The sequence below is a fragment of the Equus asinus genome, chromosome 19 (assembly GCF_041296235.1).
Source record: "Equus asinus isolate D_3611 breed Donkey chromosome 19, EquAss-T2T_v2, whole genome shotgun sequence".
Lineage (NCBI taxonomy): Eukaryota > Metazoa > Chordata > Mammalia > Perissodactyla > Equidae > Equus > Equus asinus.
Window position 1 is genome coordinate 5,375,360 of NC_091808.1, and position 15,343 is coordinate 5,390,702.

General features: G+C 45.8%; 1 protein-coding gene across 2 annotated transcripts in view; it reads left to right on the forward strand.

The window, feature by feature from the left end:
- The window catches only part of IQCA1 (IQ motif containing with AAA domain 1), a 154,880-nt gene that overhangs the window by 95,104 nt on the left and 44,433 nt on the right, over positions 1-15,343 (forward strand). For both annotated transcript variants that reach the window (XM_014862589.3, XM_070489334.1), the window contains exons 10-13: positions 2,928-3,034; positions 3,205-3,303; positions 5,542-5,600; positions 8,647-8,729. In XM_014862589.3, coding sequence (XP_014718075.1) covers positions 2,928-3,034; positions 3,205-3,303; positions 5,542-5,600; positions 8,647-8,729 — 348 coding nt within the window. The remainder of the gene's footprint in view (positions 1-2,927; positions 3,035-3,204; positions 3,304-5,541; positions 5,601-8,646; positions 8,730-15,343) is intronic.

Consider the following 15,343-nt stretch of genomic DNA (forward strand, 5'->3'; position numbering starts at 1 on the left):
CCTTTATAGGATTTTTAAGGCGGGACGTGTACAATTTTAAACACCTGAAAAGAAACATCAGATTATAGTCTGACATTTTAAAGTTTTCCACGGTTTAGACTATGTCCATTTCAGAAAAAGTACTGAAAATGAGCCATGACTTTCAAAGGAAAAAACCGTAAACTAGCTGAGCCTTCAGTGTACACACACCCGACAAGCTAACCTCAAAATCCGCCATCCAGGGGGTCCAGGGAGAAGGATAAACTCTCAGATATTTATGACTTGAGACCTTTTTCACATAGTGGGCTGATAAGGACAATTTACACAGTGCGTATTTTTCACGCCCTGACTATAAAAACTAGGGGAGACCTCTCTGACTGGCTCTCACTCGTGCGAATGACTGTTTCAAATGATGAAAATTCAGCTCCCAGCTTTCCAGCCATTCCCTATGTGCCTGTTCCTGCCACGTGTGGCCCCCATCAACCTTTCCTGGGCTCCTCCCCCTTGGTCTACACACCTCAGTCACAGGCTGGTCACCTGCCGCATCTGGGTGATGACACCCCTTGAACTTCGGTCCCCACCTCGGCGGTCGCCCTCAGACAGGCATCCGGGAGTCACGCCCCAAACCCTCTCCACAACCATCCCATTCCATCGTCTCTGCCCCAGTGGCTGGGCCACCTGTCACATGGCTGCCCTGCTGGAGAGGGATACGTGGGTGAATCAATTCTATGAAAATTTTACCGCCTTTGTGATTTATTTCTTGTCTGTTTCTTATAAGTCCACATTAGCCACTCCAGAAGAACTCTGGGTCCTGTTGGCATCATTGTCTTAAAAGATCTTCCCCCATACATTTGCATTACCGGTAGACTTCTTCTTCATATCTTCCTGCAGAGACCGTGGTCAGCCAGCGACTGGCATGGCCCTGCCCAGGCCACACTCCCCTGGGTTCACTGGTGGTAAGGCCATGAGCCTGCGAGTCTGTTCTAGACCTGGAATCCAGACGGGCTCTGCTTCTGCTGAGCCAACAGTCCCCTGGTCTGTCCAGGAAGCGAGGTGGGCCTGCCTGACCTGTGTGTGGCAACACCTTGCAGTGACCATTTCCACCTCCCAAAATTTCCATGCCAACCACTGGGAGCAGCGTCAGCGTCTTCAGCCTGTGGCTTGTGGACCCGACTCACACTTTTGGAAAACTGGAACTGCGTTTCCACGTCCCGTCTTCCTTCCTACGGTTGTCCTATCCTGCAGGGTCCTGACTCTGATCACCCTCAAAGGACATGCTCCCTAGCCCTTGGTCATCCATCACTTCCGCTCTGCTGACATGTGTCAGCTCCTTGGGTGCACAGGTGTCTGTAGAGCACAGCTGCCCTTCCTCGTTCCTCTCCCCTTGGGAGATAGAGATTGTCCATAAGGAGAGCGAAGACGGTGAGACCAATAGGTATGTGTTAAGATGGCGGTTCCACCAGACCCCTAATTGTGGGCTGTGCTGCCTGGGTAGGCATCCGATGGCTGGAGCCCTTGGGGTGGCTCTCTGTCCATTCTCCAGTTCTGAGTGGTGCCTCAGAATCTTGTCACCGTTTTTCTCCATCTCTCCAGGATCTGCAGCTTTTCCTGGATCACGCCATGTCTAGTCCCTTCTCCTTTCATTTCTCACCCCTTCTGCTAATCCTGGTCCTCTGTGATTTATTCAGAGATTCGACCCTCCTTTCTCGTTTGCCTACATGACTCTCCAGCACCTTGTCTACTCTTGGTCTTCATGGTTGACACCTCTGGCTCTGTGGAGCATCCAAACATATGTTTCTGTCTGTGACTGTGATGTCCTGTCTGAGTGGACTTCCTCCCTCCTCTGTTGGCTGTGTGACACTCCTGGCAAGTCTCCAGATCTGAGTGTCGTGTTCATAGTGGAGGCTGTGGTTGAGAGGCCGCCATCCTATTCATTCATGCCATCACCTGCCATCAGGCCCCACATGACCCCCTTTCTTCCCACGTCATTGCTGTTGTCCAACAGTGGTGGGGAAGCCTCTGCTTGGCCCGCATGGCCCTCAGTTGCCTTCCTAAGTTCAAGGGCATCACTGCTCTAAGGATGAGTTCCCAGTGAAGTGGCCGAGTGGGTAGGCTTGCAGATTTGGTTCTAGCAAATTTCCATCCCATTCTGTCCACAGATTCCAGGAAGAGATCTCACTTCCCAAACTGACAAGTCTTATCTCCCCTAGGAGACACCCCGGTCCCACTGCCAGGATCCAGTTGATCGGCACCTCGGCGCACATTTGGAATTCCTCTTCTGAGAAATGAACTGTATTTCCATTTATTCCAGTGCTACAAAATGATCCTTATTTTCTCTAGGGCCACATTTTTATAACCATATTCCTGACTGCCAGCATAAAGCAAGAGGGAAATGTAAACTACGTATGATTTCAAAAACATCCAAGACGTAATTCAAAAATACAGCTGTTGAATTGCAGGAAAGTCCTGGCTGCTTGTGTGTTCAGTGTTGTCTTTTAATAGGGGGCCAGGGAAAACCACAGGGGGAGTTGAACTATCAACAAAATCTTTCATATTTTAGTGAATTATTTGAATAATAAAAGTAATAGAAAACATATTACAAAAATAATCATCCATTCTTGTATAATCCCACAATTAACATATTGCTCTTTACATGGTTATAATCATATAGAAGGATCCTGTTTGTATCAGACTTTTTTATTTATTTTCACATTAGCAGTTTTACTCTTTACTTCGGAGACATTACACAAGCCAATTGCTTCCATTTGGGAAGTGGAAGAAAAGGGCATATGAATTTTAGCACTCTCTTACTTACTTTATTCAAACTTTTATTCCGTGCAAAAAGATAGAAAATTAAGCTTGTGTTTTATATTGCAATAACCGCTTTTATGAACCTTCATGCTGAAGAACATGTCCATTTTCTTTTGCTTTATCCCTCTGGAGTATAGACCTGTGGAAGAATAAAGATGAATCATGGAATTTCCCCCAGGACTATGACCCGGAGCTGATCAAAGAGGAGAAGCGGAAAGAACTGGAGTCAGAAATCAGGGTGCAGGTAAACACACCTTTACGTTGTGCTGATAACAAGTCACTAATCACAGTCATTTACGTGTTTACAATTTCCTGTTAATGATCTACCCGGAATTTAAGCTGTTTTTAAGCATCACAAAGAAAACGCGGAACATGCAAAGTCACTTAAAAGCGATGTATTGTGTATTCACCCAGGTTGATGAGTTGATGAGACAAGAACTAAAAAATTTAAAACTAGCTGTGAACAGAGAAAAGGAATTGCCGGCTAAAACGGGAAAGAAAGGAGGTAAAAAGGTGAGTAGTGAATGTGCCTGGGGGTTCAGGGATGAGGCAGAGGGCAGACTGAGATCATGAAAAGGAGCCACTGCCCACGAAGCCAGTGGCACGTCCGGGATGCTGCCTGGCAGACCCTGGCTGCCCCCAGGCTGCTTCACAGGGACACATGTCTTCACTGGGACACATGTCTTCACAGGGACACCTGTCTTCACAGGGACACATGTCTTCACAGGGACACATGTCTTCACTGGGACACATGTCTTCACAGGGACACCTGTCTTCACAGGAACACATGTCTTCACAGGGACACCTGTCTTCCTTTGGTGAAGGAAGCCCTCAGGGTTGTGGGCTTATAAATGGGGTAAAGTCAACAGTCTAAACTAACCATCCCCACCCCTCATCATTGCAGATTCCTATGACCCGAGCCCCACCCAGTGGATGACAACTCTCAGAGGAGCCAGAGAGGGCGCCCCAGATACCCAGTCCTCTCTCCCTGTAGGCAGCTCTGTAGGGGAGGCCAGTAGCAACGAGCAAGTTCTTTGTGACTGGGGTAACCAGAGCGGAAGGAAGCCGGCGAATTGAACTTTAAGCTGCCACCACTCCATGTCACAGTGGTTTTGAGTAGCAGGTTGGCTCCCAATATCCAAAGTTTGTTTCCTAGGACTCCTCCTTCCACTTTCATCCCAAGCCAGTCCTGCCATTTGGGCCAGGATGCTCAAGGTAGAGGGCGGAGACAGCAATTGCACACATGGGCATTTATCCCAGAGAAACAAGACTTGCACGCACGCGCACACACACACACACACACACACACACACGCATTTATAGTGCCTTAATCAATTCAGCCCCAAACTGAAAACAGCAATAAAAAAGGATCTCTCAATACACACGATGACCTGGATAAATTTCCTGAGAATTACGATGAGTGAAAAGCAAAAGAGTTGCATCCTATGTGATTCTGTTGATAGAACATTCTTGAAAGGACAAAATTTAGGGGCTGGCCCAGTGGTGTAGTGTTCCCACGTGTTCTGCTTCGGCGGCCCAGGGTTCACAGGTTCGAATCCCGGGCACAGACCTAGCCATCAAGCTATGCTGTGGCGGCGTCCCACATAAAATAGAGGAAGACTGGCACAGATGTTAGCTCAGGGCCAATCTTCCTCACCAAAAAAAAATTTAATATTTAAAAAACTGAAAAGCATGCATGAATTATAGCTGCTGTGTGGAACCACATAAGTGAGTGTTGCAATCATAGTATTGAGTGAAAGAAGCCAGACACAAAAGAGTTTAAATTGCATGATTCCATGTGCAAGAACAGGCACTGTGAATCTACAGTCAGAATAGTGGTCACCTACAGACTGGAAAGCAGCATGAGAAAGAGTTCAGAGGTGATGAAAATGTCTTGAAAATGTGTTCTCTGTTTTGAACTGGGTGTGGTTACATGGTTATATGTAAAAATTAAATGTAAACGTTAATCAGCCTGTACGCAGGTATACTTTGCTGTACCCAAATTATACAGCAGTAAAAGAATGAATGAATGAATGAATGAGGAGACGGACATGGAGGAGGAGCGTAAGGAAAGGGTCAGTCCTGTGTGACGGGGAGCACGCGTCGTCTGTGGAGGCCTGAGATGGAAGATGAGCCGGGAAGGGAAGATAGAGGCCAGGCTGGAAAGACTTTCTACACCCATGTGGAGGAATTTTCACTTTGTCCTGCGGGCACTGGGGAGCTACTCATGTATGTTTTAAACAGAACAGTGAAGCAATCAGCACCGTTTGAAAGATCGCATCCAAGCTTGTCCCTCAAGCTGTCACAAACATCTGACGGCAAAGACCTTTGGGAACCGGATTTGGGGCCAGATGCTAACAGAGGGAGGTGATCGGGTACCAAGGACCAGCGCAGCTTCATTGCCCATGCACATGGCTCTCTCATCCTTCGTAATACACTGTGCCAGAGCCCAGAAAAATAGAACCAGAGTGCTCAGGGCTGGATAGACATTAGGTCCTGTGCAGGTGTCACAGTGGTGACCTCATTTTCTATCCACCCAGGGACACGTCCACATAAGCAACTTGGGACTTTCCAGGCCAATCCCTACATTCATGGAAACGTTGCAACTCCATGATCAGTGTACCACAGTTGACTTCTCATCTCCTATTCCTCCCCCACCCACCACCAAAAATCAGCTTCCTTCTCTAAGTTCTAGAGCTAATTTGCTCACTTGTTTTTACTAAATTGTTGGTGATTTCCATTTTCTTCCAGAAAAACAAAGGGAAGAAAGGGAAAAAGGGGAAGAAGGATAAAGATCTGACGGCTGACAGGTGAGAGGGCACCTGGTTGGCTGGAATGCACGTGAGAAGGGGAGGGCATCCCAGAGCAGAGCACAGGACACGGTCTAAGTCCTCGGCCTTGGCCTGGGAAAGGCACCTCTTCCTGGTACACTACAGCCCTGTCATCCTCGAAGTGTCAAGGGGGCTGTGCTGGACCACTCTGCTGCCTGTACAAAGCACAGCCTCCTAGGCTGGAGAGATGCTCGCCAAGAGGAGGGGCCCAGAAGGCAAGCTTGGGCCCCATCTTTTCTGAGATCATGTGACTCCTTTTAAGTTTCAACATTCATGGGGTTCTTATGAAATTGCTTAAGAAGTAGCATCTTAATCCAGCTTTTGAGGAGGCTAAGACTGAGTTCCTTGAGGGCAGAGACAGTACCCATTTACCTTCTCGTCCATAGCTCGGCCCACTGAGGTGCTTCATGAATGCCCATTGGAGGAAAGATAAGGCTGAGTCTCAAAAGGGCTATTTCCATTTCCTTGAGCTGAATTGGCTGAACTTTGATACTAATGAATAATTTTAAATGCTCATTTTTTTTAAGCTGAGATGGCCCTCCGGTGCCTTAACATTGGAAATAAATAGGACCTAGGTTTTCAGATATTTTCAAGGAATTTAAATAAAATCCCTAATAAAGAATGTCAGTACTCATTTGGAATGTATGCCTCCCTTCCCGTGGGTTTGTTAATGGACATCATGTGTTGCTCCCCTGTTTTGGGGTGTCCCCGAGCCCCCCCTGGGCCCCAGTGATACATTCCCAAACTCTGGTTGAGAGAAGATCCACGGGAGAGGAAGCCAGCTGGGAAGTGTCCACAGGGGGAGAGGCGCCCAGAGCACCCCAGAACTAGTGCACGTGCCTAGCAGCGTGCCCTGGCAAGAAGCCTCTGGAAAGACAGCCTGACAGGATGAGGGCTTTGGCTGTGGAGAGAACAGGGTACCACAGGATATGACTAGAAGACAGCGGGTCTCCTCACTTGAGGTCCCGTTGTTTGGGGAAAGGCTCAGGGTCAAGATGCTGTGGCTGACCGCTGCCTAAGAGGGGCCGGGGCAGCATTCTGAGGCCCGGGAGCCCGTCCCTGGGGAGGCACCCACCCGCCCATGCACCAACACTCACGCCTCCTGGGGATACAAGGAGCATCAGAGTCCCTTCCGTGAAGATGGTCCAGCTCACGCATGCACACAGCGCCACGGGCGTCTTTGGGTAGCTTTTAAATGCCACTTTTCTTCTTTGTTCTCACTTTAGTCCCCAAACCAAGTACAGTCCTTTAGATGAAGAAGACCATGCTAAGTGTCTTATCCAATGAGAACCCAGAGCCAAGATCAAATCTACCAATAAAACCTAACCGCTAAGTTAAAATTATTCATTCACATTTGCTTGCGTTTAAAGTATCGCTTTACCGAATAAAATGCTGCTTTAGCAATATAGATCCCACACGTGTGGTTCATGGACAATATCCATTAAACATTGAGTATATTCTTGGCATATGTTTCTTTACAGTTGAGCTATCATAAATGGGCTGCAAGCAATAGTCTAGTGAAATGAAGAGAGACCAGCAGTATTTCGTTCACATTTATGCCCCGAAGTATAGAAATACCTGGTCCTCTCCTTCCAATTTTCATTTTAATTCTAAAGACTCTGTGTCGCTAGACTGGAGCTAGTTCTCTGCCAAGCACTGGAACACAACCTCTGTTTCTCTCATCAAGTTGATATAAACTGTAAACCAGTATTTTTATCATAGTTCAAGGTAGTCTTAAAGTTGAAAATGGTGTATACCATAACAAGAGTTCATTTCATTGGAAAGATCCAAATATAAGGTTTGTGTTCCGGGCTTCATGGTATATTTGGTTTTGGTCATTTTAGAGGATCCTCTTCAACTTTATGTTAATATTTTATGCATCCATTATATGTTTATATTAAATAAGTATTCAAGTTAAAACACTACAGTTGATATTTCCTCGAAGTAAGTCAGATACTGTTACCCCAAATTCCATTACAATGAAAGCATTCTTAGTTCTCAGCAGAGGGCACACTATTTTAAATATATTTGATAGAATAAAATTCCAGTCAATCAAAGACTGGGGCCATTGGATTAACATTTGTCCCGATGGTCTTTGGCTTGAATCTGACTGTTGTTCTTGAGTCTCTTTTAATCACACTAACCTGGATCATAGAACAGTCAAAGAAGTGATTAAATACAGTTATATTTACAATTCTTCAGTCTAAAGAAAGACGAGGGTAGAAGCAAAGAATAAGGCCCACAGAAAAGAAAAAGACAAAACATCTCAAAGGACTATTCTGAACAATATTTGAGCTTGACCTCTCTGAATTCCTGCCAGCCAAGCCCTTGTTAGTTTCATTGGGGGTTTCATTCATTAAATGGGATACAGTCTCCATTTTTCCCTCAGTTAGTATAAATTACCAGTGTGCTGGCTCTATGCCCAAGGCCCTCTTAGAGAAGTGGTTTTGACGTCTGTAAACACTATGGAGAAGTATAACATCCTCCTAAAAATCATCATGCTGGCAACCTTAGACGTTCTATCTTCCATGTCAGAATTAATACCAATATAAGCCTTTGTTCTTTCTAGATATTTCTTTTAAATCATTATGCTATTGGGTTAAAAGGAAACATCAATTTCACAAAGGATTAATGATCTACTACGGCTTGCAGATGCTCACTGAATATATAATTATGGGCCCACTGCGTTACTGCTATTGGGTAATTTCTACTTCATATTTGCGCCATCATGAAGACTGATGAAAGGGCAGACTGGAGGAGCTATAGCGGGTCTCAGATGCCCAAAGATATAATTCTTATTAACGAGAAATATCAGATACACACATGGATGAGTGGAAGTATTGTTTTTAAAAAGCCTAATTTTTCCCCCAATTGTAGAAGCACTTCAAAAGTCGATTTATTTGCATATATTCAAATGTACTTTGAAATAGATCTTGTTAAAGTTCACCGCGTATGTGACGATTCACAGAAATACTGTTGATCTTATGTGCATGCTCATGGAATAGCTGGTCTGCTTTGTCCCCAGGACCATTGAGTCTCTGTATAAGGAACTGGTCGAAGAAGGGTTGCTGATCCAGGCCCTGAAAGTCAACCTCTCTGATTACATTGGTAAAGTACACAAAGAACCATTCACGTGTGCGTCACATATGTCACCCCTTGGGTTTTGAAGTCCCAACAGCTGGAAATATGCTTCATTTGGGTTTGGTCCAAACCAAAGCCTGGCCCATAGGGGCTTGTAGTAAATGTGTGTTGGGTTGAATTGATTTGAATTCATTCTGTGCTGCAAACTAATGGGTCCAACTCTCTCTCCTAATGGGGTAGAATCAAGTCTTCGAACCAACTAGCAAGTTCCTTGGGGCGTTCTTTCTGGCATAAGCTTAACTGAGGAAGTGAAGACTTGTACATGCTTTCATATTTAAACAAAATGCCCTAGGGGGCAGCACCTGGTCCTTCGACAACACACGGTCCTCACAGGTGCAATTCCTTCCAGAAGGGGCCATCACAGAAGTAGTTGGGAGGATGAAGGTGGGGACATTTGCAATCACCATCTTCAACTAATGTTTTTCTCTTAATTTTTGAAAAACAACATGATGACCTGAAAACACACTTAGAGCTTAAAATTCCTGATACCACCCTAATGTGGGTATCACTTACACTTTCACGCATCTACAGGGAGCAAGGACATTCTCCTACATTACCACAAAAGGGTAATCACCCTCAGAAAATCTAACATGAATATCATACTATTACCTAATATCTCATTAATCGATTTCCCCAATAGTCCTAATAATGTCCTTTATAGCTTTGTCTTTCTCAGCCCAAAATCCAATCAAGGATTGTGGATGTGATGGTCAAATTTTTTAGTCTCCTTTCATTCCTTTGATCTAGAACAATTCCCAGCCTTTTTCAGTCTTTCACAACATTGACATTTTTAAAGAGTCTGAGCTGTTTTACGACTGTCCTTCAACTGAACTGGTTTGATGGTTTCCTCATAACTTGATTCAGGTTAAACATTTTTGACGGGAAAGCTACATAGGTGATATTTGTCCTTCTCAGCGTTTCACACTGGGGACACACGATGCCACTTAATCCCATCGCTGGTGATGTTAAGTTTAATCACTGGTGAAGGAGCTTCTCCATTGTAAAGCCTCACTTTCCCCTTTGTAATTAATGAATAGTCTGTGGGGGATACAGGACCTGGAGATTCTGTTCCCAAGTGTCTTAAAGGTTTTAACATCCACTGATGGTTTTTGCTGCATCAATTATGGCTACAGTGGCTGTAAGTGGGAATGCTCTCCCATCCCTTCTGTATTTATTAGGTACCATACTTCTAGGAAGAGATTTCCCTCCCACCCTCCTTTTAAAATTGTCATGGAGTCAGGATTCTCCCCTTTTTGTATTGTGTTATCATCCATTTCCATCTTATTCATCCTGTTTACATTGACCCAGTTTGGGCCTTTGGGAGCAAGAAGGCTGACATTACCCTTGATCAAAAAATAATTACTTTAATCCCTTTAAAACAAAACCACATTTCCTTCTTGAGGGCTTGGAGGAGCCTTGATATTTCCTATTAATATAAATATGTATTGGAATATGTATGGGGTTTCTGTTTATCTTTTGTTGTTTCTTGTTCAAGTACTGTAGGGTTTTCTTCTGGATCCCCTTGATTATGTTCTGTTAATTCTGTTAATATGAAAAAATGGCGTTTTTAACAGAATGCTGTCTCTTTACTTGTGGTTGGCGTCTGTGAGTGCTCTACTCTTTGTCTCCATTCTCCTTTCATAACCTGTTTTGCTCATCGCTGAATTCCTACTGTTTAGCACAGTGCCTGGCACATGGTAGAGTCTCAGAAACATTGATGGACATGTTTCTCATCTTCTTATTAATTTCTTATCCTTCTTGGACTTTTTCAATGATCTCTCTGTCCATTTCCAGGCAGCATCTTTAAGATGCCTGAGGTCAAAGGGAATTGAGTCAGCCACTTAAGAGTGGCCGCCAATGAAAATGACCCAGTCTAACAAAACTAGTCAAATTGCCACAAGGGCTGGCTCCCTTTGGTCTTTTCCAAGTTTTCCTTATTTTTTCCCAGTTAAGGTCCTTAGCTTGAAAGATGGCAGTGGATCTCCCCAAACCCCCGTGTAAAAATAGACACAGCAACTAGATAGCAAAAACCAAACGCATGGACAACATTTTCACCAAAACAGAATGACAGGGCTTCCCCTCAAACCCCAAAGTGCAAGCCACTGGGGACACAGAACAAAAGAACCGCAAAATAACCAGCAAACACTCCCTGGACAGTACGGAAGGCCGAGGGGGAGCAGCAGCTGAAACTGGGAGGGGTTTGCCCCTCGTCAGTAGCAGATGGATGCAAAGGGATGAAATGAGGAAATACGAAGGGGCGAGAACAGGCTCATCTCTGCACCCTCTTGAAAGTGACCTTCCACGCTCCTTTCCAAGACAGGGCCTCCCACTAGGAAGGAACTCGTGGGAGTAGGAGCGCAACTAAACAGAGCAGGGACAACAGAGATGAAAGAGAGCGGAGGTCCAGAAAACATTGGGAAAGGGGACCAGAGCCGGGACCTCTAAGAAAGCAAACTTTACCATATATGAAACAACAGAAGTGGGGGCTCTCTGAAATTTAAAAAGCCCCCCGGAGCCAAAGTTTCTTCTAAAAGTATAGGACTATTAACTCTCGTAAATTTAAGCAATGGAAAAGTTCAACATCAAAAGCCATGCAAAGTTTCCATAAAAAAGAAAGAATAAAGAACAAATTAACATCACAAAAAGATATGCCCGTAAAGCAGACCTACTCTTTCAAACCAAGCTAATACATGTTAAGGAAATTACAGAAGATCTGTAAGCATCTTCCGGAAGAATCTACTAAGAATGAGCTACAGACAACCAAAAATGACTAGAGACCTTAACACAAGGACTGGTGGTAAGCATTCAATATATACCTACTCATAAAGCTAAGACTAACTGAGGGCTGCACGGGAGCATGGAATAGGTAATGGCTCCATGCTCGGACAATGTAGATATAGTTCAACCACCAAAAATAAGGAGAGAAGAATTAGCACAAACACAAAGTATCACCATTTTCAGTTATCCTAAGTGGTATTGATAGTGTTGGGTTTGTTATTATGAGGTTGTGTGTGTGTGCATGGAGTGTAGTAAATATGAAAAAAAAATGTGAGATAAAGCAAATGGGAAATTATGGGATACTCTATCATCCCCCTTGTCCTTGGAGATGAATATTCTCCTGTGTGCGAGAATGGAGATAAAGATGTAATAGGAAAGGAGTTAAGTAAAAACTTAGAATCCTGAATTTGAACTGGAAATTCCAGTTTCAACTCGTGAGGTATTTTGTCACACACACACGCACATGCACTGGTGGTGTGCTGATCCCGGCTCCCGAGAGCTGCTTGTTAACTTTCTTAGGAATTTTGTAAGGTGGTTGTGGTGCACACCACGGCGTATGTTTCCTAACTCTGTCCATTGAAAATTCCTACAAATAATGACCAACCCAATAGCCATGAGCATTCCTAGCTCCAAGATCATGATGTTAAAATATGATTTCCCACTCAAAGAAATCAGTTTCTTGGAGAAATGCCTGGTTTGAGACAGGGACAGGAAATGTCAAGCGCTGCCTGGAATGAACATCCCATCATATCAGATAGCAAGGAAGCTTTCAAAGATGGCTAGATTCATGGCAAAAAAGACTCAGGAGCCAAAAAGACGAAGCTCCCTCTGGCCAGAGATGGAATATTTTGAGCTCTGGTAAGGCTGAGAAATGCAATGGATTGAAATCCACAAAATATGTTTTTATTCACAAGTTCATAATGATAGAAAAACACTAGCTGGTCATCTTTGGAAGATGACAAGAAATGGGTTCATCGTCTTGAAAACCAGTAAGTAAAAAGAGTCAAGAATTTGTCCTGCCTTGCCTATGGGAACTATACCAGGTAACCACAGCGTAGATGAGGGACATATTTCTTTTTTAAATGAGTTCTAATAAGTGAAAATTAAAAAAATACAATTAGGACATCGCCACGTTGCTGCCTCCAGTGGATCTGGGCAAAGGTCATCCAAGGCTGCTAATGTCACAAAAGAGTCAAAACTAGATATTATGTGCCTTCCAATGTGAAAATTCAGTACGTCCTATAGTCTTGTCAAAGGGCAGGCCTCTGGATCCAGCTGCCAATTTGCAGGATATGCAGAGAAACATGGTGGGCCCCTCCACAGGAATGCAGGCAACCAAATCCAGGCTGTAGGAGATGCTAGAGGTCAAACACCTGGGTTCTTCCGTAGATAGATTGTACTGGAAAAGAGAGAGAGAGAGGGAACCTGAAGGTTAAAATAGACTCAGAAGGCAGACTATAGTTTCTAAGCCTGCTCCCTCAGTGATAGCTCAATGAAGAAATACAAGGCAGAGATTGCCATAAATGTGGGACTCTTGTGACTGAGGGCAGAAGGGAGAGAGCTGTGACTGAGACCAGGTATGGGCAGGGGGCGGGGAGTTGTTTCTAGGGTGGCTTAAAATGTGATTTCATAACCTGGCCAGTGGTTACAAGTGTGTCCATCTTACAGTAATTCACTAAGCTACACATTTATCTCGTGGTTTTCTGTATCAATGTTTTATTTTATGGTGAAAGGGGATTTTTAAAAAGATCCTTAGCTTGGGTTCTCAAATAGGTGGTCAGTATGCCCTCATTCAGCTTCTGGTGTTGGCTGCTTGTGTGTCCCGCCAGGGTCTTCAGACTGAACTCTGCCTTGGGGTCCTGGGTGGAAGGGACGCCCACACACACACACACACACACAAACACACACACCTGTGTGATCACAGCACTGCAGCATCGTTTTCCTCGCTATTTCTCCCAAGGATGCTGTTGTCTGTCCTGTGCCAGAGGCCGTCTGAACCTGCATTGTATTCATAGCTGCAGTGTTCTCCTTAATCACTCTAAGGATGGTAAACAGTTCTTTCCTAACTGTAACAATTTATCATACAGATTATATGAAAGTCTTACGTGCTCAGGTAAAGCCTTATCCAACTATTTTTTTGACCCTCGACTTGTCTCCTGGCACATATGTTTCCACATCCTTCCTTAATCTGGGTTCGTTCATCTTGGCCGAACTGAGCTACATCAAGGCCCTTTGACAACCCCATCCTTGACTCCCCGCCCTCGGATTTGGCACTGAAGACCCGTCTTTCTCTGGAAGGGAGCTTCGATGTCTGGGCAGTCATTTGATTATTGACTGCTGGCTCCCCTAACCCATTTCTGATTCTGGAACAGACCACCCCAAGCCTGCAGGTCCCCTTCTCCAGCCTGGAGTGTAGACTTCCCGAATGAGGGAGGCCTTCTCTAATCCAGGGAGTCCAGGGAAGCTGTAAAGCTCCCCGCCTGCCTCTGGAAAAGCCTCTGTTCTCAACCCTCACGTCGGCGGGGCCTCATCTTGTCTTAGAAGAGAATTAACAAGAGAGGGATCCAGGCAGCCCCCTCCCCCTCAGGTTCCCTGATTTTAATATTATTTGCTTAGTTTCTCCTTAATGCTTTTACGTACAGCCCAGCTGCTCTCTGCACCACCCTCTCGACTTGTCCGTGGGCCACAGCTCCTAAAGCTGACGACTCGGAGCTCTGTTGTCCTGCACCCAGACAAGGAGGGGAGGGTGGGTGTTGGCTGCGCTTCCCCAGCTCCTCATGCAGGTGGGGACGGAGCACCAAGCCTCAGACACAGAACTCAGCCACTTGGTTTGGACCTTTTCCACTGGGCCAGGGATTCTGTATTCAGATCCAGGCCCACTCAACACCCCAGGGACACAAATTTGTTTTGGGCGGTTATGATTCGTAACTCCACTCTCCTTTAAACACCACTCAAACCCAGCAGTCGTTAGAATCACGCAGGTTAGGGCTGAAAGAGGCTGGGGAGAGCAGGAAACCGAAGCTCTGAGACACCGAGCTTGTGACGTCGGATTCCCCCACGCCCAGCCCTCACCCCTGCGCTACCCACCCCTATTCCTTGCTCTGCTCCTGCACCCCCCGCCCCCCCCCAGCTCCCAGCGCTGGCCCTCTGCCCAAAAGCAAGCTCCTGCCGTAGCCTCAACGGCGCGAGGAATGGCACATTTCCTTATTCCTTAAGTCATCTTCATTTGGCTTCACAACTCCTAAACTGCCGAGGTTGTTCAGGAATAATCCTCCTTACGAGCCCCACCCCTGCCCCCAGGAATCACTCAGATCCTCAGTTCCCATGCAGTGCCACGGTGCTGGGGAGATATTCTGGGCACTGGTGCCCGTGAAGACCCCACAGTGCCCCGGCCTGCAGGGGCCACTCATGTCCGCCCCGGATTCTCCCTCAGTAAGGAGCACTCTCCCCTACGCCCTCATCCTCCTGCCGCCAGGGCACAGACCCGATGCCCGCAGCTCAAGGACCCACCCCCCAGCTCTCTCTCCCCAGGCTGGGAGAAGGTCTCCTCCCTCCCACCTTCTGAAGGATGCTGGTCCTTTACTTAATCTTTCTATGCCTCAGTTTCCACAATTGTTAGACAGTAACAACTACTGCCTCATTAAATTGCTGTGAATATTTCGTTAGTTAGGCGCTGAGGCCCTCCAGGCCATGCTTGGCACAGAGCTCGCTATGGTCCCTGCGTTGCTGGCGGCGGTGTTCTCTCCCAGTCTTCGGCACAATTGGGGTTTGCCGATGACAGACAGTTCCTCTGTGCACCACCC